Source organism: Capra hircus, chromosome 24 (genome assembly GCF_001704415.2).
Source record: "Capra hircus breed San Clemente chromosome 24, ASM170441v1, whole genome shotgun sequence".
In the NCBI taxonomy this organism is placed as follows: Eukaryota; Metazoa; Chordata; class Mammalia; order Artiodactyla; family Bovidae; genus Capra; species Capra hircus.
Genome location: NC_030831.1, coordinates 769,621 through 795,774, shown reverse-complemented (window position 1 = coordinate 795,774; position 26,154 = coordinate 769,621). Strand labels below are relative to the sequence as shown.

The 26,154-nt window shown below is 46.2% G+C and overlaps 1 protein-coding gene across 4 annotated transcripts in view; it reads left to right on the top strand.

Annotated features, from left to right (window-relative positions):
• ATP9B (ATPase phospholipid transporting 9B (putative)) overlaps positions 1-26,154 on the top strand; it is a 154,051-nt gene that overhangs the window by 112,624 nt on the left and 15,273 nt on the right. For all 4 annotated transcript variants that reach the window (XM_018039529.1, XM_018039527.1, XM_018039528.1 and 1 more), the window contains 3 exons: positions 9,236-9,378; positions 16,282-16,394; positions 19,156-19,401. In XM_018039529.1, the coding sequence (XP_017895018.1) occupies positions 9,236-9,378; positions 16,282-16,394; positions 19,156-19,401 (502 nt within the window). The remainder of the gene's footprint in view (positions 1-9,235; positions 9,379-16,281; positions 16,395-19,155; positions 19,402-26,154) is intronic.

Below are 26,154 nucleotides of genomic sequence, written 5' to 3'. Positions count from 1 at the left end.
CATTAAAATATAAATAGCAATACATTTTAGTATTTACAAAATATGTTTCTGCGCTTAACAAAGAATCGATTTTAAAATAGTCTTAAAATTGTCTTTTTTCTTTTTCAAAGTGCCAGTTCTGGAAAATAAAGTGCTTTTCTTCTACTGACCTAACACTCTAAAAGTCTTTTCCGTTTTAAGAAAAGAGAGCTGTTTTATTGAAATTCTCTGCAGAATTAAGTTTGTCTGAGTCACCTGATACAAGTTCCTTCATCTTTCAAGGAACATAGTATGAGACTTACCTCTACTTTTGTAATCCAGAAATAAATGTGTGCTCCTTAAAGCGTTTGTTGTTCTCGTAGCACAGAGCCAACCATCAGAATTCTTCACAGTGCGTGTGAAGCTCCCTTAGGTCAGGAGCTTGCGTTACTGCCCCTAGCCACTGTGCCTTCTGGATACACTCTAAAATGCTGCGTCACAGTCTAGTGGATAATCAGAAACAAGTGTCTTAGCACTGCCAAGCCAGGGAGGCTCACGTGGGCAGCAGAAGCAAGGTGGTATTTGACGAGGTGACAGCGGTGCTCCTTCCCAGAAACACTGGAGTGCCTCTTGTGGGTACAGCGTCTTTGTGGAAACACTGACGTTGATGAGGGTTTGTGTGGCCTGGCAGACCATTTTCCTCTCTTTCACTCCAAGTCAAGCAGCCAAATCAGCGGCTGTGGGAAGGCTTGCCAGGGAAATGCCCACGTATTCATGCTACCAGCTGACCGCTTGGTGGGACGCCCGGTGCTCTGCCCAGAGCTCTGCTCAGTCAGCACATCAAGAAGGGAGTGTTGAAAATGTTAGCTAACACAGGCACAACATTCGCTTCAGAATTTAGAGATTGACTTTCCTGGAGTTTTACTGAAGGAAAATACGTAGATTTTTGTCAAATTATTTACAGGGCAGACGCCCTTCCTGCAACATCACAAGTTTGTGCTAACCTGCCAGCTTCATTTTCCAGGTAGAATGCTTGGGGGAAAGAGTACTTTCCACCTTACTTAGACCTCAGAATGATATTCAGTTACTGACGGCTTGGGACATTTGCAGTCTCTCCAGACTGCAGAAGATGCCAACCTTAGAAGAGTCAGCGTGTGGAAAGCATGCACGGAGGGAAGTCCTAGGGTGTGCCTGGACAGCCTTTTGCTGAAGAGAGGAGGTGTGTGACTCTTAGATCCACTTAGCCATCTCAGCAGGAGTGAAGAATAGATGGGCTTGTCCAGCAAAGACCTGTGGAGGGGCTCTTGTCTGATGGTGTGGTCCTCCCAGGATGCACATGAGAGACCCTCAGAGTTTTTGAAAATGTTGTATCAGCAGTAACACTGACATCTTGGACGGAAAGGGACGGAGATAGAACAAAATAAGAAGCCTGCCAGACTCCCAAAATGCTGCGTGGGAGAAATGGGCTGGAATTCTCCATGGCTGGAAATGGGCTGATAGAACTGCCTGGCTGCAGGCGTGTGCTACATTTGCGGGGAAAGAAAAGGTAGTTTCGAGGCCAGAGCTGGCATATGTCCTGCAGAGGCTGTGGAGCCGGGAGCCCAGAGCGGGAGCTCCCAGGCGCAGGGAATCACTCTCAGCTCTTGACCCTTATGGGATCTGCTTTGCTGGGGAGTTAGCTACAGCTGCTTTGTAGTGACTTATGGTGTCTGGATGTTAGTTCTTTTTCAGTTCTCTGTTCTGCTGATAATCTTTCTCAGTCTTTAATTTGAATTTTTACTCACCCAGTGGTTAAATTATAAATAAAATTGTTAATTTTACATTGTCAAATTTATAATTCTGTTTTGTTGTTGCGTTTCACTCTGTATGTTTAAGAATTCCTCCTCTACTCCAGAATGGTGAAGCTGTCCTCCTGTATTAACTTCTAGAAGTTTATCAGTTTTCTCTTTGACCACTGGAAGTGCTTTTGTTGTTGTTTCCTATTTGGGGGGGGGGGGCAGGGATTAATAGTGTAGAGTAGTATTTTCACATATTTTTCCATACCGGTTCTCTTAGCACCCTTTGTAGAAAACACCTCTTCCCAACGATCTAGGGTCCTCTCTGTCACATGCTAAGTATTCATATATGCACAGGTCTGGTTTGGGTTCCCTGTTCTGGTCTTTTTATCTTTTCCTGACCAAGCAACAAAGTGCCTTAGCTTGGAAGCCCTTATAGTAAGTGGATATTTGGTAAAAGCAGGTCCTCCGTGTGTTCATTGAGTGCCTTTGCTCTCCTTGGTCGGGCTTCCCAGGTGGCTCTAGTGGTAAAGAATTCACCTGCTAGTGCAGGAGACACGGATTTGATCCCTGGGTCGGGAAGATCCCCTGGAGAAGGAAATAGCTTCCCACTGCAGTATTCTTGCCTGGAGAATCCCATGGACAGAGAAGCCTGGCGGGCTACAGTCCACAGGGTCACAAAGAGTCAGACACGATTGCGTGCACATGCAGGCTCTCCTTGGTCATTTACATTTAATACTAAATCTTCCAAACCATGACTGTGGAATATCTCTTACCTGCATTAGGTCTTTTCTAACATCTCAAACTTTTTAAAAACTTCCATTGAAATCTTGCATAACTTTTGTTAGAACTGTTTTTAGATACTTGACATTTTTCAAATGCTGTTATAAATGCCATTTTTTGAAAGAACTGTTTCCTATATATTTGTTGCTGGTATAGAGAAATAAAATGGATTTCTATAAAAATGGTTGAATCCATCCATTTTGGTAAAATTTTATTGATTCTAATTATTAATGTGAAATCTGTTATATTTTTCTCTATAGATAATCACCTAGTCAGTAGACAGTGATAGCTTGCTTCCTTTCGGTCTTTTGCACCCTTTCTTTCTTTGCCTTGTCATTGTAGCAACGATTTCTAGCTTAACGTTAAGTGGCTATAGTGATACTGGACATCCTTCTTTGTTCCCAATATGAAAGGCAGAGGTTTCAACATTTCATCATAAGGATGCTGTAAGTTTTTACAGAACCCCTTCTTTACAATATATAATAGAAGTTGTCTCTATTCCTATTTTGTTAAAAACTGTCTTTAAATCACTGATTTAATTTTTTAAACATTGCTACTAAATCTTTTGAGATGATTTTTCATCTTAAGTTTTTCTTCTTCAGATATTCATATGCCAAATTATACCAACTGACTCTCTGATGTCACACCTACTTTGTATTATTTGGGGGGAAAAGCACAACTTGGTCATGGCATAATACTCCTTCATGTATTACTGGATTCCATTTGCTTGTCATTTTTGTGAAGTTTTTGCATTGGTTTATCTGAGTGAGATTAACTTATACCTCCCTCTCACATCTTTTGGTGTTTAGTGTCAAGATTATGCTGTTCTCTTAAAATACATCAATGAGTCTTCCCAAAATTTTTTGTTTAAAATTGTAATTATTTATTCCTTGGACATTTACACATCAAGGAGGCCATGTCAGCCTGAACTTTTTGTTGTGAAAAGTTGTTTAACAGAGTTGATTTCTGTACTGGTTTATATATATTTCTTAAATACTTAAAGTTTAAGTAGTTAACTTTAACTAGTCAGAAAACTTTATTTCAAGTTTTTAACTTCTTGAGTCAGTTTTGGAAAGTATGGTTTTCAAGAAATACGTCACCTGTACCTAAATATTCAAAATTTTTAATTAAAGTGTGTTAATAATGTTTTCCTATAATCTCTTCTTATAAGTGTGATCTCTGGTATTGATCACCTTTATTTTTGGTACTTACTTCTGCCCCTTCTCTCTTTTTTTCTTGATTAGTCTTCCAGTGGTTTCGTCAACTTCAGTAGTCTTTACGAAAATCTACTCTTGACTCTTGATTCCCTGTGGCTCTGTAATATTTTCCTATTTTAGTAATGTTGACTTTCTTTCTTTCTTTCCTCCTACCTTCTTTGGTTTGTATTCTTCTTCAGATAGATGATTAACTCACTAGCTTTCATATTTTTACCCTTTTGAATATATGCAGTTGAGGCTATACATTTCTATACAAGTACTACTTTGGCAGCATCCTAAAAGTTTTCATATGTAGTATTTGTGTTATTGTCAACTACAGATTGTTTAATCTTCACTATGATTTCTTCTTTGACCCGTGGTTATTACAAAGTTATTTCTTAGTTTATGAGCATATTTGACTTTTCTAAATATGTCTCTGTTCATAGTTGGCTTGATTGCGTTGTTACCAGAAAACATGCCATTCATTATTGCACATCTATGAAATATTTTGAGACTAGTTATGGGGCCCAGTATTTAGTTGATTTTTGTGGGCATTCCCTGTGTACTTGAAAAGAACATGAAGTCTGAATTGTTGGTCTCCGTGCTTCACAGTGTGTTAGGTCAGGATTGTTCAACTTGTTCATAAGTTTCTCTGTACCTTTTGCTTGTTTTCTCAACCTTTTCTAACTGTTACTGAGGATTGTGTCAAAATCACCCATCAGTATTGTGAATTCATCTATTTTTCCTTTGAATTCTATTTTTGGTATTATATATTTTGTGACTTTACTATTGATGGTATCCAGGTTTAAATCATTACATATTTCTGCTGAATTATGCATTTTCTCAATATAAAGTGACTTTCTTTATCTCTGCTAAGGCTTTTTGCATTAAATTCTACTTTGCTTTAAGTTAATATAGTGATGCCAGCTGGCTTTAATTTTCTTGGCATGTCTTTTTCCATCTTCGTACTTTCAACTTTTCTGTGTAATTATATTTATATGTGTCTCTTGTAAATAGCATAAAGTTTAATTTTAATCTACTCATAGCTTTTGACTACTTAGTGCATACACAATTACTGTAATACTGTTGTATTTTTAGTTTAAATCTATTATTTTATATTGTGCTTTTAATGTATATTTCTGTTCTGTATTTTTTCTCCTTTCTTACCATTTTTTTTTTCAATTCCACCTTTTCTCTAGTAGTTTGTAGGTTTTATAAGAATTTCTGTTCTTTTTAGTATGTGTCCTTGAAATGAAAAACATTCTTAATTTCTCAGAGTCTAAAGGTATTGGTTTCCTTTGCATGTCATCTTACAAATGTTTAACTCCATTTGCCCCTTCTGACCTAATCCATTTTTGTAATTTATCCTAATTGTAGTTATCCTTAAACTGCATGATATTACTGTTTCACACATTCCCTCTTAATTTTGGTTTATCACTGTTTTGTTCTTCTTACCTTTCAGAAGTTCCATGTAGAATAATTTTCCTTCTGTCAGAAATGTATTCTTTAGTTTTTGTTTAGTGAGGGTCTCTGTTGGGAACCCCAGATTTCTCCTCTTGAAAGACAGTTTCACCTGTGTAGGTCTCTGAGTTGCCACATTTAGCTCGCTCTCTTCTGGCTTCTGAGGCTGCTGTTGCTGCTCTTCATTTCGGCCTTTCCCCTCTGGGACCTTCCCAGTGCCTTTCAGGCGTGCTCTTTGTGGGTGGCGTCCTGCTCTCTGACACAGTGTCTAGGTAGATGTCTATTCCGGAATCTGTAGATAGGTTTCTTCCACTCATCCAAGAACATTCTCAGTTTGTCCCTAAATACTGCCTTTGCCCTATTCTGGGTGGGCAGAGATCCACCCATACCCTTTGTTTCTCCTGTTTTACTTTTGTACTTTCCACCTTTTTTTGTTTCTTGGTTTATTCTGTTAATAAATAATATTCCTAATGACCTGTCTTCCAAGCCACTGATTTCATCTTTGGCTATATCTAATCAGATATTAAACTAATTTCAGTTATTGGCATTATTTTAGTTCTAAAATTTGATTTATTATTCATTTTTATTTTTGCCTATTCCACACAAATACCTTCCCAGTTTCCCCTGTGCATCCAGGCTGCAGTCCGTGCCTGTCGCGTGTGCGCATCTCACGCCTTTCGCGGTGTTTCTCTTGTGTTTTCCCCTCTGGCTCTTGTTCGTGGTATAATATGTTTGTGTGCTATGTGGTGGTTGTTGTTTTTGGTTTATTTGGATTTTGTTTGTTTCTTTGCCATTGTATTTGAAAAGCTAACTATAGGAATCATTGAGATAAGAGATGGAAGTACGTTTTTCCAAGACAAATACTCTTACTTCTAAACTGTGTACTTGTAGTTACTACCTGTCTTAAAACAGCTTGAGACAAGTTCAAGATTCATGGTTACAGACTTACTCAGGAAACGAGCCTGACCCCATCACACCTGCAGGTGCATTGGTCCAGGTTGGCCCTGAGTCTGAGAGCCATGGGTGAATCACCTGGTGAAAACATTGTTGAACCATCGCTTGCCATCTGTGGTGTGTCATGAAAATTTTAGAGAATCATAGAATAAAACATTTGGGGGAGGGAGAGATCAGAAAAATTGTATCTGAGCTTTTTTCCTTTAAATGACTATTTACAGGAAACAGTTTTGATTACTTTAGATAAAGCGTGTCATTTAAATGACTTTTATTTTCTTTTGCTCAAATGAGGATCTAAAAATAAGCCTCTCTTTGGAGAAATATGTGTGAATTATCTCAGGTAGCTTCACTCCCTGAGGAGCCTGGTGTGCCCTGCAGCTGGCTCACCTGGTTCTGATAAATGTGCAGGTTTAATTGTAACAAATTAAGTTTAAATGCAGCAGGCCATGTCAGTGGGGTGAGGGTGGGGGGTTGGTATGCCATGGTCCACGCTGCGCACCTCACTTGTGTAGGGTCCAGGCTACCCCCTCAGACACTGTGGGGAAGAAACGGGGAAAGAAAGTGCCACCGTTAAGATGGACTCTATGTTCTAAAATTAACCTCGTGTTTTCTCACTGTAGCATGAAGCAGGCTTATACATGTTCCTCTCGGTGACACTCCTGAACACGCTAGTTCGTGAAGATAGTTTATTTCATTTTCTTATATGTGTAACTGGAGGAGGGCATGGCAACCCACTGCAGTGTTCTTGCCTGGGAAATCTCATGGACAGAGGAGCCTGGTTACAGTCCATGGGTTGCAAAGAGTCAGACAGGACTTAGTGACTGAATAGAAACAACATTATTTAGCAGTAAAGGTCATAACTGCCTCTGATTCAACCGACCATCTAGAACTGCAGCCGTTTTCCCACTTATTTGGAGTAGGTCTTAGAAAATTTCACAGTTGCTAAATTAGTAATATAATGAGCTTAAATATGTATATGGTATCTATTATTATAATACTCAAAATAGTAGGCTTAATATATAGTTTTTGTTCAGAAAAAGTGTAACTATAAAGTATAGGGTTGGCAAAAAGTTCCTTCAGTTTTTAAGTAAAAGTAAAAGACATGTTTTTCATTTTCACCAAGAATTTATTGAACAACGTATTCTCCATTTTGTTCCACTACCTTCTGCCATTTTTCAGTAACTTCATAATTCCATCATTCCAAAACATTTTGTCTTTGTGAGCAAAGAACTGTTCCAGGTGCATTTTTAGTCCTCCATGAAATGGAAATTTTTTCCACTAGGAGAATTTTGTAAAGACTGAAATCAATGGAAATCTGCAAGTGCAGTGTCTGGTAAATACAGCGAATGAATCGGGACTTCCCAGCCAAGCTGTAAGTTTTCCTTGTCAGCAAAAAAGCTTGAGGCCTTGCGTTATCATGATGGAAGCTGATGTGTTTTCTGCTGACTAATTCCCCAGGCTTGTCATCGAGCACTGCTTTCAGTTGGTCTGATTGGGAGCAGTACTTGTTGGAATTAATCGTTTGGTTTTCCAGAATGAGTTCATAATAGAGGACTCCCTTCCAATCCCACCATTTACACAACATCACCTTCTTTGGATGAAGACCGGCCTTTGGTGTGGTTGGTGGTGGTTCATTTCCCTTGCCCCACAATCTCTTCCATTCCACGTTATTGTACAGTATCCACTTTTCATTTCCTGCCACAATTTGTTTTAAAAACAGAACATTTCATTACGTTTCAGTAAAGAATTACATGTGGAAATATGATCAAGAAGGTTTTTTTCACTTCACATATGTGGAACCCAAATATCAAAATGATTAACATACCAGGCTGGTACACATGGTTTTCAACACTTGATTTGAAAACTTGATTTTGAGTATGTTGGCTGTGTCCCATGTGGTATAATGTTGATTATTCTCAATTAATGTCTCGATTTGTTTGCTATCAACTTCCACTGGTCTACCCAACTGTGGAGCATCGTCCAGCGAGAAATCTCCAGCACGAAACTTCACAAACCACTTGTGACATGTTTGATCAGTCACAGCAATTTCTCCATAAACTGCACAAAGCTTTTTTGTGTTTCAGTTGTGTTTTTTCGTTTCTTGAACTAATAAAGCATAATATGCCAAAAATGTTGCTTTTTTTCATCTTCAATATTAAAATGGCTACACAAAAATTCAGCAATTTTATTCTTTTTTTTTTAATGCATGCTGTGACAACTGTCACAATCTTAACAAAATTGTGTCAGTGAAGTTAGAGATAACTAAGTGCTGCTGTGCTACTAGAGTCATTTTACAGAAAAAACAGAAGAAACTTTCTGGCCAATCCAATACCAGTTGAACAGAGGCCTGTGTTTTGAAGTTCCATAAAATTAGAACATAACTAAAAAGTAAGTTAAATATCTAACTAAAAAGTAAGTTAAAGTTAAGTGATGATAACTATTCTGTCAACTTGGTGTTTGAAATTTGAGCTTCTAGAAACTTTTGGCATTAAAAATGAAAATTATTGGACTGACATTTGATCAAGATGTCCAGTGTGAATCAGAGTGAACATAAGCTCTGTTTCCTCCCTGTATGGTGTTATCGTCCTAGTTGAAGGTGTTTTTCCTTCATATGCAGTGGCTCTGCTCTGTTTTTATGAACGTGGTGCTCAGGGGCTGGTGCTCGGAGGGCCTTTGCCCGGCCTCCTCCAGAACCTGCTCCCCTTCACAGCCTCCACATGGGGGAGCTTCTCCTTCGTTCTTGTGAATCACGGGGGTGGATGTCAAGACCCCTCTCAGATACTGATGCTCAGTGATTCGGGGCGATTTCCTCCCACGTATTGCTGGCCCCTTTGAGCCTGGACCCACGCTGCCGTCCGCCTCTCCCAGGTCCATCCAGCCGCATCGCAAACCAGGCTGATGGGCGAATGATGAGCAACTGGCTGAGAAGGGGCCTGCCGACTTAGGTGTCAACAAATTCATTTCTCTTAAAGTCTGAAATCCACTATGATCTATCTCTTCCACCTCAAATTACAGAGAATGCATGTCTCTGTAAATAAATTTTTATGGAAAGCATGCTGGACATGCGGTGTTGAGTCACTAACGACTGCAGTGGGTTTTCTCTGGCAGTTTGCGTGTGAACCTGGACATGGGCAAGGCTGCCTACGGGTGGATGATCATGAAAGACGAGCACATTCCCGGCACCGTGGTCCGGACCAGCACCATCCCGGAAGAGCTGGGGCGCCTGGTGTACCTGCTGACCGACAAGACAGGTGCCGCTCTGCCCACGCGCACCTAGAGGCGTCTGGGCGGGGGTGGGGGGACCCTGGCCTGCCTATGCCCACGCATGTGTAGGGTGTGTGTGCACATGTGTGAGAGTGCTGAGTTCACAGCGTTTCCCAGACTGACCGCGAAACTGGCCTCCAGCCAGTCTCCCGATTCTGACATAAGAGGATCATCAGAATTAGCAAGATGTGAGATTCTTAGAGACTTTTAAAGACTGACTTCTGTATTTTGAACTTCCACATCCTTACACTTGTGATTTTGTTCTATTTAACTGCCTGTGTTACATCTTTCTGGTAGCTTCTTAAGAGCTAAAAGGGCTTGTTTATTATAGAATGGTAGTTACAAACTGGTAGAAGAAAATGAGGATTAATAAGATCTGTGAATTTGATGTTTGTTTTAACAGTAACATTCTCCAAAGAGCCTCTCTACAAATGGTTCTTCCCCATTGGGTTCCCTGCTCCAAATTTGCTTTGTCTTTATTTCATTTTTTTCATCAAAGAATTCTTGTCAATTCATAACATACTAAATAAATGACAAATTGAGTCCAGAACTATAACAAGAGCCATATCTAAGGGTTAAAATCCCTTCTTGATTGACTGATTCACGGTGTAGATTCCTTTGTAATTCTTAGCCAACTAGAAATAAAATCTATAAATGGTAAAGAAAATATGGGTTCCCCATATTTTACCATACCATTGGCAGTGGTAAAGAATCCCCCTGCCATTGCAGGAGACACAGGTTTGATCCCTGGATCTGGAAGATCCCCTGGAGAAGGAAATGGCAACCCACTCCAGTATTCTTGCCTGGAAAATCCCTTGGACAGAGGAGCCTGGTGGGCTACAGTCCATGGGATTGCGAAAGAGTCGGACACAATTTAGCAACGAAAGAGCAACAAAGAAAATATATGTCAATTACAATTCAACCTTATTTTTAATAAAATATTAGAAAAATCCTCACTGTAGTCAGGAAGAAGAAAGACTAACATGTACCAGGCTTTGACATTACTCCAGCTACTGCTGTGAGCCAGGAACTAGAAGCAAGATCCACAAGCAAAAGAAGCAGCAAATATTTAGAAATATAATAATCAAGGAAGTCAGTGGCTGAAAATAGAAATCAGTGAAGTGGCAGGCTACAGATTAAAATAACAACAGGAATAAAAGTCGCTCCCTTACGTGTGGAATAGACTGAAGAATGATTCCGTTTAGAATCGCTGAGGTCCATGTAACCACAAACTTGAGGAACCTGCGGGCACACGTGAAGGCAGTGAGCAGAGCTGGCAAAGAGCTGTGGGAGACCGACGGCAGTGCAGAGGTGCCCATGTCCCGACGGTGAGGGCTCGGTGTTGTGTGGCAGCCAGCCTTCACACAGGGATTACAGGTTTCTGGCAGCTCAGTCAGAAAGAGTTGTTGGATTGTGTTTGGTCTTCATTAGGGCTTGTCTCTGTGGGATGCTGAGGAATCTACTGGGAAGGTGATACTCGGTGAATCAAAAAAAAACTCAGAAATAGCGACCTGAGGAGCTCGGGGTCAAGAAGGTAGGTGGAGGAAGTGCCTTCCCAGCCTCACTGCGCTGATGGGAGAAAACTTAAGAGAGTTAGCCTCGAACAACACTGGAAAACGCACAAACTGCCCGTAGCTGACCAGAGATTGGGCTGTGTCTGGAAAACAGCTGGAACTTGTTGGATGGAGAAGCAGGCACACAGCAAACCCAGACCCCTATGAAATGTTACAGATGTGTCAGAAATGTCTCCAGAACCAGCTGAGTCCTGGAGAGGTGGTCAGTCCACGGCCGGCAGGCGTGGGTAGGGAGGCACCCGGCTGCTGTCTGCAGAGAGCACCGCCCTGGTGGACGGCTGTTGGTAAACACAGTCGGGAACCACAAGCCGCCCCCAGGAGACAAGCGTCCCAGTGCCGACAGGCAGGCTGTTGCCAGAGAGGGTGAGTTCATGACTGTGTACCTTGAAACCGAAGAGCCCCCTGGAGCTTCTAGAGTGGTGAGAGAGCTTAGTGAGTTTACACGTGTAAACTTGGTATCAGCGTTGAACTGCATTTCTCTATACCAGCAACAATGAGGACACTTAATACTAAAAATGCCAATGAGAATAGCAACAAGAAGTATAAAAAATTAAAAAATAAATTCTAGCAAAAAATGGGTAAGGACTATGTGGATATGTGTGTTTAAACATTGAAAGACCTTATCGAGACCAAATTAAATGTGTGGCTGCCCTGTTCTCCTGATCAGGATATCCTAATGCAGGAGGGCGTCATTCCACCTTCATGAAACGTCTGACGTGTATGTACAGACAGGACTCGCCAAGCCTGGTCGCAGTTGGTGGGAGCGGCCCGCGGCAGGCTACCTTGTCAGGCGGGTCTTGGCCCAGCGTTTGTGCCTCGGAAGCGTCTGTTCCCTGGGGAAGCGTCTGCGCTGGGTGACATGGCAGCCCTGCGTCATTTTACATTCCTGCCAGCAGCAGCCAAGGGTTCTAATGCGTCCTTATCCTTACCAGCACGTTCCGGGTGTTCCTAGCAAAGTTCTGGCCACAAGAGCCAGCGGTGCGTGTGAAGAGCGAGCGTCCTCGCCGGGACAGTGGTGCCGTGGAGGTCCTTGCAGGGGCCCATGCAGCGGCGGCCCCCGCAGGGCGCGCCCCTCCAGGTGTACGGGGCAGGGAAGGGCTGGGGGCTTGGCACGTCCTCAGGCCCGGCCCCCCACCCCCAGCCACCACTCCTGCCCCCTCTCAGGGCCTCTGTGGTCACCTCCTGCCCCAGTGCCAAGTTTACCTCATTCTTCCCAGGGGAGCAGGTGCTGTCTGGACCAGAAATCCTCATGTGGCCATCGTGCGTGATCACCCTGGGGGGCACTGACCTGCTCTTTCACGGAAGTGTACAAAGTTCATGCCTGACAGAACGTGGTCAGCTCGAGTCTCTGTATCTGCTGGTGTGATGTCATTAAGTCAAGGTTTTGTGACGATATTTGTCCTCCAAAGCCTAACTGTTGTTTTGCATTTTAAACAATAACAAAGTTAGCATTCTGTAGCTCCTCCGTTTTTCTTTATTGAGTTGGAGTTACAGTCAGGGTAAGGATAAGTGGTTTTTGCCCAGAGTCATAAAAACAAAGCCTCATTTCTCCCACAGTTCACTCTGCTACTTTTAAAAGGCTACTTTTAAAGGCTTCTTTAGGTTTTGGATAAATGATCTTGGTTCCTGAGATTTTAGGGAATAAAAAAAAACCAGAATAATTGTATAAAATAGAGAAAATATTTTTCATTTCGTCTTCTAAACTGGAAGCCTTCAGCTCCTGATGTAGCTGTGCGGCGGTGTTCTTGGGTTCCTGGGTCTGGCCTGCCTTTCAGGCCCCAGGATGGTTCCCAGGATGAGCTGGGTGTGGGCACCCCTCCCATCGGAGGCTGGGTTGGGGGCGAGCTGCTGTCAGGAGCCTCACGGGGCTGGCGGAGCTGTGAGGTAGGCCTTCGTGCGGCTGTAAATTGGGTTTGCGCTTCATCAATAAGCTTTCTGACAAGAAGCGTCCATCAGGGTGTCTCTCATTTGCCGCAGCAGAACAGAAAATGAAGTATTCCAATAATTGCATTACAGTTTCCTCCTCCTGGACAAGAAAGCCGTGTGCTATAATTAGGTTTGATTGGAGTGCACGTTTCCGGTAAGATCTGAAATTAATGATGTTGCCATAGTGACACATCTGAGGCCGCCGGTGCGTGAAACATAAAGTAATTCACTCGACAAGGGTAGACATCTGTTAGCTGCCAGGATGCAGAGCGTGCTGACACTGACCAGAAATACTAGGCGTGGTGTGATCAACGCGCAAATGATGCTGAAACCGGAGGACAGGCTGTGTGCCCCGAACCTGCTGAGAGGACGTCCCCTCTCCCCGCCGCCCCCAAGATGCCATTGTTTGAGAACAATGCTGCTAAGGATTCATAAATTTTAAAACTGGACTTGGGTGCAGCCTGTTAAAGCAATACATTAATTCCTTTGTTAGTTTTTGTCTTCACGTAGAACAAAGCCATTCCTGAAACACCCTCTGAAACAACAGGTTCTCGGATGCATTGTAATCATAGCATCCGTTGCCCAGCACACTGCCTTGCTGAGACTCGACTCACAGGGGAACTTTGTAGGAGGCGGTGGCGGCGCGTGGAAGCACCGTCTCCCTGGTTTCCAAGGGCACCAGAGCATAGATGTGCCCAGCAGTGTGCACATGTGCACGGGGTGTGTGCTGGTGGCCTGACCCCAGAGGACCACGGCAGTGTCTCCTGCTGGGTGAGCCCGAGTGGGGCCTCAGTGAAGCAGCCTGAACAGCTTTGCTGGTGTGGTTGCTCACTGACGCAGGTGACCGGGTGTGAGGGAGGGGGACAGTGGGGTGCTGGCCAGTGCCAGCGCTGCAGGGCTCACGGGAAGGCCTGGTGTGCTGCCCGTAGAATGTGACTCCCCGTTAAATAATGTCGAATGTCTGCTTACATGGTTTGGTGAATTAGCCTTATCACTTTAGAAGTTTTGTTTCCATTATTGCACCATAAGATATAACGCTGTTTTTTGGTTGGTTGGTTGGTTTTGATTCTATTTATCTTTTTGTTTTATTTTGGGGTGCCGTGAGTCCTCATTGCTGTTTGGGGATTTCTCATTGCAGTGGCTTCTTGTTGCAGAGCAGGGCTCTGGAGCACACGCGCTTCAGAAGTTTCAGCTCCCAGACTGGAATGCACCTTCAGTAGTTGGGGCTCATGGGTTTAGCTGCCCCACTGCCTGTGGAGCCTTCCTGGCCCAGGGATCCACGCTGTGTCTTCCGCGCAGGCAGGCAGGTTGCTAGGCAGTGGGCAGCCAGGGGAGTCCGTGAATGGATATTTTAATCCCGCCACTTAGCCGCTTCCCTGTCACCTTGTGGCCCGTCCCTCAGCCACTCTCTGAGGCTGGTGGACTGCCCAGTCCGCACCCGGCCTGCATCGGAGGCCGAGGACTCGCTGTTGGCTCTCGTCGTCACCTGTCGGGCTGCGCTTACTTCACTTTCTTTTATGCATAGCATGGCACACTCGTGGAGGAGGCGGCGTGTTTCTGAGTGGCTCCACAGATACTGGCACCAGAACCTGGTTGTCAGTCAAGCCTCAGGTTGCAGCAGCGCCCCGCGGTGGCAGACGTGCGATCTGCCATCAGAGGGTCCGTGTTCTTGCCTCGCTCGCTGTTCCGCTAACAGCCTGACCGCAGGTGTTGCTTTGACTTCTCCGTGCCGTAGTTACTTCCATTTAAAGCAGGGAGGGGGGAGTTCCCTGGCCCACTGGTTAGGACGTCGCCTGCCGGTGCAGAGGACGCTGGTTTAACCCCTGGCCCATGGGGTCCACGTGCCTCCAGGCGGCTGAGCCTGTGAGCCGCGACTGCGGCAGCCTGTGTGCCCTAGCGCCGGTGCTCCACAGCAGCAGAGGCCGCCACCACGAGAAGGCCGCGCCCGTGATCAGAGAGGCCTCCTCGCCACAGCTCGAGAAGGCTGGTCGCAGCATATATGTGCGTGTATATAATGTGATGCATTCTTCTGAGAGTGTTTGTCAAAACAGTCTCTTAAGTAAATCTCCTATCGGGGGCAGGGGTGGGGGGCGAGAACCCATGAGGAGGGTCTGACGTGTGCTGTGATCACACGGCTCTCCGTCATGTTCACACTTAGAACTGCGTCAGTGCCGGAGGGCACCCCTCCTCGGAGCTTCAACACAAGTGCAGGGATCCCCAGACGTCGAGCCAGCCTGCAGTCCAGGGATGGGCTCACAGGGCATTTACCAGCCCCCCGCCCCGTGTGGCTGTCCTTCTGTGGAGCGGGAAAAGCAAAGGTCCCGTGCTTGTGTGCGTGTTTTCACATTAAGGTCCCATGCTGTGTGTGTGTTTTCATATTGATGTCTTGCGCGTGTGAGCGTTTTCATATTGAGGTCCCATGCTGTGTGTGTGTTTTCATATTGAGGTCCCGTGCTTGTGTGTGTCTTCTTATGTTGAGGTCTGTGCTTGTGTGTGTGTTTTCACATTGAGGTCCGTGCTTGTGTGAGCGTTTTCATATTGAGGTCCCGTGCTTGTGTATGTCTTCTTATGTTGAGGTCCATGCTTGTGTGTGTGTTTTCATAGTAAGTGATCCACGTACAGTGGCTGCAGTCTCCTGTCAGGCTCATGAGTAACATTGGGACCTCCTGTGCCACTTTTAATGAGAGCTCACTGAATTTCTGAAGTACACGGCCTCCCCTCTGCCTCCCCTCTGTCATGCTGGTACTTCACTGCGCCTGTTGTGTATCTTTCTGATTGGAGGCTGAAACCATGGACCCTCCTGAAAGTGGTTTTCCCGGGTTGGTGGTTGGTCCCAGGCTGGGTGAGGAGGGCACACAGGGTGGCCCACGGGTTGGAGAGCAGCTGGGAAAGCGCCTCTGCCTCCTCTCCTCCTCTCTCTGCGACTCACGTGGTGTCCAGTCTTGAGAAGGTTGTTTCTGTTCGGTGGAAAATAGTTAGTGGTTCACAACAGATTCATGTGAAAGGGACAGACGTTCTGATCTTGGCTGTGGGTCACTTTTCCAGTTTTCCACCCGTCTCTCTCTGAAGGGGCAAATCTGCCTTGGACCAACAGTAGATCTGAACCGGGAGATAGAGCCTGGACTTTCTCTGCAGAACCAGAACCCCCCGCCCCCAGCCCATCATTGGGAATTACTGAAAGGGAGCCTGACGCTGCGGGAAGAGCACCGGTCCTCACAGTGAAATGGAGCAAATGAGGGTGGTATGGACGGCACTCGGTGATGCTCAGTGTGGCAGAGCGCATGCTCGGGGTGCAGGGCACAGCCAGCCCTGCGTGTGATGCATTGGGGCCCCGCCTTGAACCGCCAGCGAGCTCCCTGCACTGACGGTGTCCTGCTGTTTCTGTCCTAGGAACCCTCACCCAGAACGAGATGGTGTTTAAGCGGCTGCACCTGGGCACCGTGTCTTATGGGACGGACACAATGGATGAGATCCAGAACCACCTCGTGAATGCCTATGCACAGGTGAGCGGCCAGCCCTGCAGGTGCCTCCTGCCAGTGCGCCCAGTGCTGCTGCGGTAACGGCGCCTGTCGCAGGCCGAGCTGCAGTGCGGCACCTTCCCCGGCGACGCCTCGGCGTGGCTGTATGCGTCAGTTCAGTCGCTCTGTCATGTCCGACTCTTTGCAACCCCATGAATCGCAGCACGCCAGGCCTTCCTGTCCATCACCAACTCCTGGAGTTCACTCAGACTCACGTCCATCGAGTCAGTGATGCCATCCAGCCATCTCATCCTCTGTTGTCCCCTTCTCCTCCTGCCCCCAGTCCCTGCCAGCATCAGGGTCTTTTCCAATGAGTCAACTCTTCGCATGAGGTGGCCAAAGTATTGGAGTTTCAGCTTCAACATCAGTCCTTCCAATGAACACCCAGGGTTGATCTCCTTTACGATGGACTGGTTGGATCTCCTTGCAGTCCAAGGGACTCTCAAGAGTCTTCTCCAACACCACAGTTTGAAAGCATCAATTCTTTGGCGCTCAGCCTTCTTCACAGTCCAACTCTCGCATCCATACACGACCACAGGAAAAACCATAGCCTTGACTAGACGGACCTTTGTTGGCAAAGTAACGTCTCTGCTTTTCAGTATGCTATCTAGGTTGGTCATAACTTTTCTTCCAAGGAGTAAGCGTCTTTTAATTTCATGGCTGCAATTACCATCTGCAGTGATTTTGGAGCCCAAAAAAATAAAGTCTGACACTGTTTCCACTGTTTCCCCATCTATTTCCCGTGAAGTGATGGGGCCAGATGCCATGATCTTTGTTTTCTGAATGTTGAGCTTTAAGCCAACTTTTTCACTCTCCTCTTTCACTTTCATCAAGAGGCTTTTTAGTTCCTCTTCACTTTCTGCCATAAGGGTGGTGTCATCTGCATATCTAAAGTTATTGATATTTTTCCCGGCAATCTTGATTCCAGCTTGTGCTTCTTCCAGCCCAGCGTTTCTCATGATGTACTCTGCATAGAAGTTAAATAAGCAGGGTGACAATATACAGCCTTGATGTACTCCTTTTCCTATTTGGAACCAGTCTGTTGTTCCATGTCCAGTTCTAACTGTTGCTTCCTGACCTGCATATAGGTTTCTCAAGAGGCAGGTCAGGTGGTCTGGTATTCCCATCTCTCTCAGAATTTTCCACAGTTGATTGTGATCCACACAGTCAAAGGCTTTGGCATAGTCAATAAAGCAGAAATAGATGTTTTTCTGGAACTCTCTTGCTTTTTCTGAACACAAAGTATGTCGTCAGCCTTATATTCAGTTTTGTGAAAACCATCTCTTTTTTCTGTGAAGTGCACCCATCTGGCATGTACTTTACTTTTGAGATGCTATCAAATGAAAACAGCCTTACCTGAGTGTGTGTGGGTGATATGTATGATTAGACACCCCCAGAAGTACTCATCTGTGCACAAACACAGAAAGTCAATTTGGATGTCATTCACTTTAATAGAGTATTTTGGAACCTAGAGTATTTATTAATAGATGAAAAAATTTTAATGGAGGACTACTATCTCCCCTTCTTGTGATCTGTGTCTAGGTTAAATAGTGCCAGGTAATATCTTAAAAAAAAAAAAACAAACCTGTATTATCCATGAATATGACTTCAGTAGCTCCAAATGTTATTTTACTAGAAAAAATTAAAAGCAGAAAAGATGTCATATAGACACAGCAAATAGTATCCCATCTAAGAAGAATCTTACAAACGTTTTTTAGTGAAAGCTATGTTCGTTGGCTGGTTATCCAGGTTTTTATGTGAATGGATTTCTTCCTTCCCTTCTGCTTGTTAGTGTTAATGAGATGACAATAATTTAAGTCCACTGTAACGGAACATGAGTCTGGTGCAGCCTGATCGTACTTACACCCTGGGATCCTGAGTGGACTTGAGTGGAGTGAGGCACTCAGCCTGAGTCAGCAGGAGCAGGGCTGCTTGGTGGCTGTGTGGGTGTGCGGTCAGGATGCAGGTGTGGGTGGGGGGCGCAGGCTGGAAGGGGCGCCAGCTGAGCAGGGGGCCACCCCCTCCTTAGCCGGCTCCGTGATTGACGGGCGGATGGGCATGGCTTAGCTGCTCTGCACAGCCACCCAAAAGCGGAGAGGCTTTCCAGGGGTGTCAGGAGTTACCCTTGTGTTCCGTGGAGAAGCATCTGATGGGCCTTGGGGTCGGGGTCCTCCCACAGCCCCACCCAGGAGGAGGTGAACAGGGTTGTGGATGGGGTGTGTCCAGGGCCGTCAGGAGGCAATTACTATATCCAACACTCCTTGTCTGCAAACCAGACAGTTAACTTCAGAGACTGATGCAAAGCCAATGAGTCCATAGTATTAAGGGAACCATCCTAAATGCTTTTTCCTGCTCTTAACTTCAGACCAATTATGCACACAGTTTTTAAGGAGAAAGGAAAGCACTTGGGAGTCTTCTGTTCTTAACTTTGCCCTTAGAAGTGGTGGATAAACAGGAATTGTTAAGGACTGGGCACATGCATGACAGGCTGCAGTGAATCTACTAAAAGGAGATGGTCAAATTTTGAGTACTGTAGCAAACATTTCGGTTACTGGACAACCGGGAAATGTCCAGGCACCTTGTGGCCCCAGGATCCCCAGGTGCGTCGTTGCCCCGTGGGTCACATGCAGGCGGTTGTCATCCCAGCCGCTCTCCAGCCCGGCCTGGCCATCCGTGACAGGCGTGTGTGTGGGTAACTCCAGCATGCGCCCGCTTGCCTCTAACTCTGCGACGTCCGTGTTTGCAGACACAGTGTCAGGCTGGCGGAAGCAGCACCATTTCAACCCCTCCGAGGAAAGCCGCGTCGTCGGCGCCCAAGGTGAGGAGGAGCGTGAGCAGCCGGGTCCATGAGGCTGTGAAGGCTGTCGCCCTGTGTCACAATGTGACGCCTGTGTATGAGGCCCGCGGCGCAGCTGGCGAGACTGAGGTTGCCGAGGCAGACCAGGACTTCAGCGATGACAACCGCACCTACCAGGCCTCCAGCCCTGACGAGGTCAGTCACCGGGGGCCGCGTCCGAGGCAGGCCCGCAGGCGCAGACAGCGCCTCCCCTGGCTCCTCCCTGCCCCGCCAGGAGTGCTTGCTCCGTCTTCTCGTGGGGTGAGGAGGGCTTGTCCGTGGTTTTCAGAATGGGCTTTCGCCACAGGCCAGTGCCCTCCTGGCCTAACCCCTGCCCTCACCCCGTCCTTGTGGGCAGGTGCTTTCTCATCCCAGAGTGCCCTGGGATTGGGTACAGGGAGGCGGGGAGCAGGACCTGTTGCCTGCTGACGCCATGAGGTCTGCAGGCTGCATCCTCCTGTGATCTCTCTCCAAGGCAATCACCAAGCTTGCAAGTCAAATCTCCAGGTATTTTGCTAGAATTTAGGTACATTGTGTGTGTGTGTGCACGCTCAGTCACTCAGTCGTGTCCAACTCTTTGCAGCCCGTGGACTGTAGCCCACCAGGCTCCTCTGTCCATGGGAATCCCCAGGCAAGAATACTGGAGTGGGTTGCCATTTCCTCTTCTGGGACATCTTCCCCACCCAGGGATCAAACACGCATCTCTTCCATCTCCTACATTGGCAGCCAGGTTCTTCACCACTAGTGCCACCTGGGAAGCTCAGTTCTAGAAATGCTGTTTATTCCACAGGTGGGGCCAGCTCTTCTCCATCCTGGAGATCCAGTAGGTCATACCACAGCTGAGGCCCACCGCCCCAGTTAGTCCCCCCCCACCGGTACTGCCAGGCTCTGAGAGGGTGCAGGCCGGGGTGTGCAGCGCAGGGCCCACAGCCTGTCCTGACTTCCCGATGGCGAACCCCCAGTGGAGCAGCAGCTCAGGGCATTGGCAGAGCTCCTACCACAGCTGTGGTTTTTTTTAATTTATTTTTGAAGCTCTCGTTACAGAGGTATTTCCATTTTTCTTAAACTGAAGTATAGCTGATAGACCATATGAGTTACAGGTGTACAAGGTAGACTTGCCTGGTGACTCAGTGGTTCACAATTTGTAAAGGTTATATACTCCGTTTATAGTTACCGTAAAATGTTGGCTGTGTTTTCCGTGTTGTAGCCTGTTTTATACATAATGGTTTGTGCCTCTTCCTCCCCCCGGCCTGCCCCTCCACCTCCCCCGCCCCATTGGTCGCCACTCGTCTGTTATCTGAATCTGTGAGTCTGCTTCTCTGCTGTCACATCCACTGGTGTGTGTGGCTTCCCCAGCAGGGCCAGCAGGAGCCTGCCCCATGGCTCAGCCTTTGCCTTCTGTGAGGCTCAGTGCCTGTCTTCCCAGTAAGCACTGGGGAACCTGTGAGCTGTGAGCCGGGCTGTGGTCAGCTGTGGGGACGCCCCGCAGCGCAGCTGAGCCTTCGTGCAGAACAGGGATCCAGGCCGTGGGACACAGCCTGGCCGTGGGATCCACCCTTGGGGCACAGCCAGGCCGTGGGATCCACCCTTGGGGCACAGCCAGGCCGTGGGATCCACGCTTGGGGCACAGCCTCCAGGCCCCATGTCCCTGGTGAGTGAGGCAGCGGGCAGGAGCGCAGTCCCGTCCATCTCCCCCTGCTCTGCTTGATAGACCACATTGACCAGCAGGTGTGTAGAAACCTCCTTTCCACCAGAGCTCGGTACGGCCTTTGGAACTGCGTGTGTATCACCTGGAACACACGTCACTCGAGGTCGAAGTGGACGTGGGGCCTGGGCCGCAGAGGTGGGTAGTCAGGTGTCCGGGAGGCTGGCCTGGCCTCGGGTTGGCCTGGAGCAGACACACGTTGGAGGGGAACGCTGCCCCTCTTTTTCTTGCAAAGGAGTTACACTTTCTAGTGTTCTAGAAATCCTCTCGAGTTCCATGTGATTACTTATTGAAACGTATTTTTTCCTAGTCCTGAGCATGGAAAACTTAGACCACAGATGTTTTCCAAGGAAAATTGTATTGGAAGTTTTAAAAATCTTATATGTTTACCTTATTACCTTCCAAAAATAAATACAAAGTTTTATTTAAAATACTTAGAATTTTTATCTTTAGACTTTTATGTTAACAACATTTTTTAAATTTTAAATTAGGAATTCACCATAGAGAGAGATTTCAATGATTCAAAGATTTCCAAAACTAAATTAAAACTACTAGCCTTATATTTAAATTTTTTATTTCAAAATTTCTTCCTACTTTAGAAATTGGACAATGATTAAAAATGGCAGGCCATTAAATAACCTCTAAGAAATCCCTAACCCATATTTCAAATCTGAAAATGAAAAGACTTGACTTCATCATAGTTTCTAAAGCACTTTGTGGACGCAGTGTTTGCAGGTCCCTGAAGCCCAAGGAAAATCATCAAAACGGTTCATTATTTCGCTTATTGAACTTTGCTGCAGTTAGGTTGACAGATGATAGCATTGTTTCCCAATCACCAAAGTACTGTTTTAAAAGCATTTTTTATTGAATAAAGTGGTAGAATATTGCACCCTGGAGCTTTTTTCAGGGAAATGGCTTAGTTGATATTCTCTCCTTGCCCTCAGCCTTGACCTGTCAGCATGTGTGCAGTTAATAAGCAACCTTATCATTTAGGAGACTTAACCGGCTTTGTATACTCACGTCAACACCATACTCACTCTTACAATCCCTATTTGCTTAGGCTCCTGTGTCATCTTAGCATCAGAAAGTGTGACTTATTGAGTAGAATGTACTGGTTTCTGAGTCTCTCATATTGCAGCAATTCTTCATGCTCATTTTCCTGAAAAGAGAGCATCTTCTGACTTACCTCAGCATGTGCACAGATGCATTTCTCCTGTTCCAGGAATGGCGTCTGGGGGTTGACTTCAAGCCGTGAGAGGCTGTCTGAGGCACCGGTCCCTGCACACTTACAGTGACGAGCGTGCTTGAAGCTGTCACGTGTAGCGGGGGCTGGGCTGTCAGAGCAAGAGTAATTTCGTATTCAGGACCTGCAGCCTGCTTAGGCTCCAGTTGCTGTTTCTTATGATAAGTGATCAATATTTCATTTTCTCCAAGAGAGTAGAAAGTTTCACTTGCCTGTCACTTTGCCAGTACAGCCTCAGCATAGCAAACTCCAGCTTAGCAGACAAATGTTCCCGGAAATTCCTGGACAAAGTTAAAACCCAGCCCTGGTAAGCTCTGTGTCCATTGCAGCTGCAGAAGCTGAGACCAAGCCAGTGTCACCAACGGGCGCCACCAAGTCAGCTCAGGGGCAGCACCTCAGGCACCAGGTCATCACCTCCAGTGAGCAAGGCCAGCACGATGCAAACCCAAGACCCCAGTCAGCTCGGGTGAAAATGATCGATAGGCTGAGATTTTCAGTGACTTAAACCTGCGAATCTGCTGTTGTTAGTAACATTTTCCCCTTCACCTCTGTAAGTTCTGTCTTAACTATTATTTCAGGGTATGGCTAGTGTTGTTCACGTGGACGTGTCTGTGCAGGAATCAGCTGAAATTAATGACAAACCACGAGTGGATTATTTACAAACACAAGAATGACGTCCCTAGTAGCATTGCTTCTGATTCACTGCAGTGTATGCTGCACGCTGTAACTTTACACCCGTTTCATTGTGTGTGCCTATTGAAGCAGCACTGACTACGGTGTTGGGTCAGCATGTTTATGGGGAGCAGCTCCCCGTCTGTGGCGTGAGTCCCCCTCCGTGGCCCTCAGGAGCAGGACAGAACACGAGCCGCACAGCCTGCCCTGAGTATTGACTGGCAGCTGTTCCAGGTGGTCAGCTTGCACATTTTGTTCATAATTCTATCAAACTATAGCAGTGATGGCAGTTCCGCAATTGGAAATGAAGATGTGTCAGTGATCAAACTGTGATTTATACGGTGCGTGGTAGGAAAGGTGTCCCTGGAGTGTAGCTGGTGGCTATGCAGATGCTAATATGGTAAAGGAAACTTCTCCTAATCTTTCAAGAACGACAGCACAGACTTTGCTGAATAATGGAATTATAGCGAGAATTAATAACAAAATCTGCCCCACACTGGCTGCCTAGCATGGAGAAGTGTGAGAGCATAAACAAATTGCCTGTGACAGTGATTGCCCAAGCATGTTACTAACTGGCCTGTGGATGAGATTTAGCTCAAGCTCCCATTTAAATACGTATTTTTCACAGTTGCATTTTAATTATTTTGACCTTCATATTATTTTCAATAATCACATTGTTAGAAATGTCTAAAAGCCAAGTTAGAGAAGCATCATCCTCACGTGGTCTCTTCCGTCACTGCCCGCATCCAGAGGGAGCAGGACGGGGCAGCAGCTGCCCCAGCCACCCCTGCACCGCTTCTCTGTGAGGCCACGCACCTGGCCCCTGCCTGGCCCGGCGGCTCTCTTTCTGCGAGTGTCGCCTTAGAAACGCCACACAGCAGTGGCGTGACCCGACGCGAGGGTGACAGCCCAGGAGGGGCCAAGGCCATGGCCGTGCACCCCACGCAGCTCCACCCAGGACCCCCTCGTGGGAGCAGTCGGCAGTGGGGACTCCACCTCAGCCAGCAGACAGGCTGGGTCGAGCCTTGCACGTCAAACCAGGACTGCGCTGACAGCAAGGAGGGGAGCAAGTGAAGCTGGTGTCCAGCCGAGACGGTTGAGAAGGCGGCAGAGCCAAGGAAAGTAGGAGAAAGCAAAGGTAGAGGAGAGCATGAAAGTAATGACTGGATAAGCAGTAAATTCAAAAGCTGATCCTTTGAAAATTAAATAAAGTGGAAAAACTTGGCAAAAATAGTAAACAATACAAAACAGTGACTGCAACCTAAGCGCACACACCTAAAGTTATGCCTGTGAAGAGTGTGTAACAGACAGGTGGGCTTAAATTTTTAGAAGAGCATACTAGACCAGCCCAGATGCTCAGACTTTTTAAAACTTCTAATATCCATGTTTAGGAAGAATACAGATTAGCAGAACGGAGTGTGAGAACTACATGAAACCTCGGTAGGCCAGAAAAAAGGAAGAAACAAAACTCTCTCCCTTTTTTCAATAGATAATGTGATTGTCTTCATAGAAAATCCCGAAAGCTCTGCGGAAAGTTTAACTTTCTCCTAAGACTTAATAAGTGAGTTTACCAAAGTTGTATGTTATGATATCCATATACAAGAATTACTCCAATTTGTATACACCAGCAATGAGCAATTAGAAATTGAAATTTTTTAATGTACCATTTCTAGCACACACACAGAAAACTATGACATGTTTAAGGATAGATCTAACAATATGTACAGCGTTTGTATGTTGGAAAGTAAGACAGTGAAGAAAACTTGAGGAGGTGTGAGAAATGTACACATGAATCCGAAGACTTTGTTACTGTCAGCTGATTTTTTATAAAGGTGCCATGGAAATGCGTTACAGAAAACATGATCAGAATAAATGGGGTGCAGAACATTTGAACAGCCATTTGCAAAACAGAGCCTGAACCAGTATGTCTCACTGTTATAAAAATTATCTCAGATTGGCCATAGACCTAAATGAAAAACCAAAAGTATAAAATTTCTAAAAGACAACGTATAAGAAGATCTTTGTCAGTTTGAGTTAGGCAATGATTTTGTGGGTCACAAACAGTGCAAATTGTAAAAGAAAAAACTGTTAAATTAGACTTTGAGGTAAAAATCCTATATTCTTTGAGAAACATTGTTATGAAAACGAAGACAAGCCACAGACTTCTAGGATGTGTTTGCAAAATACATACCTGACAAATGACCAGTAACCAGTACAGATAAAGAACCCGAAAAACATGAGAAAACAACCACCCAGTTTAAACAGAAGCAAAAAATTTGAACACCTGTGCCACCACAAACAGGTGCGAACACTGGCTGTATGGAACCATAGAGCAGCCTGGGCACTTCTTTCGAGCGATGACATTTGCTTGTGAAGAAGTGGCTAACCATGAACTAGTGACTTCTAGGGTGAAAATTGGGTTTTTACTCTCAAAGCCCAGATTATGCTGGACGAGCTCTTCACCCCCGTCTCTTCCAGGACCCAGAAGCCTGCCTCACACAAGCCAGCGCTCAGACAGGGCTCCACGTGTTCCCTCCTGTCATCAGTGCCCCATTGAGCTTCCCACTGTTCAGCCACCCTGAAGAAGAACTGCTGCTCCTTGGCTCGAGAGGTGTCTGTGGTGCTGGTCGCTGGGGGTGGCAACCTGAACACAGCGGGCGTCAAGCGTCTGCCCCGAGGCTGTCATAGACCCCTTCACTGTTGTCCAGCTCCGCAACCGGGCGGTCATTTCTGCCCCAGGGGTCTGAGTGGACCGCTGCCACCCAGTCTGTGCGGTGCCCCCGGGGGCAGGCGTGGCTGGCAGAGCCTCCCCTCCTGACTGCCGGAGTCATGTGACGAGCCTCCCCCACCCTTGGCTGATGCCCTTCATTCTGAGTTGGGAAACATTACGCTCTCAAACAGCATGTGTGTTTTAATTGCTTAATCATCTTTAGGAAGAAAATACAGTCAAACTGTCAGTACTTTAGAAATTTTCCTTCCTTTCACTGCTACATGTCACACCTCTGGATATGAAGTTACTCCTCAAATGCGTCTAAAAAGAACAGCACTAGTTTACTTCAGATGAACAGAGCGCGCGGCCTGGACTCTGCGAGGCTGACTGCAGCCCCGAGGCACGCCAAGGCAGGGTGGCGAAGCTCAGAGCCGGGGAGACTCTCTGCCCTCACAGGCCCCACGGCCCCGTGCGTGTGCCCACAGGTAGTGGTGGCTGGGGTGCTGAGCACATGGCAAGGAGTCCTGTGCGTTCCTGTCCATCCTCTGTGGCTGTTTGTTTACAACCTGCTCAGAAATG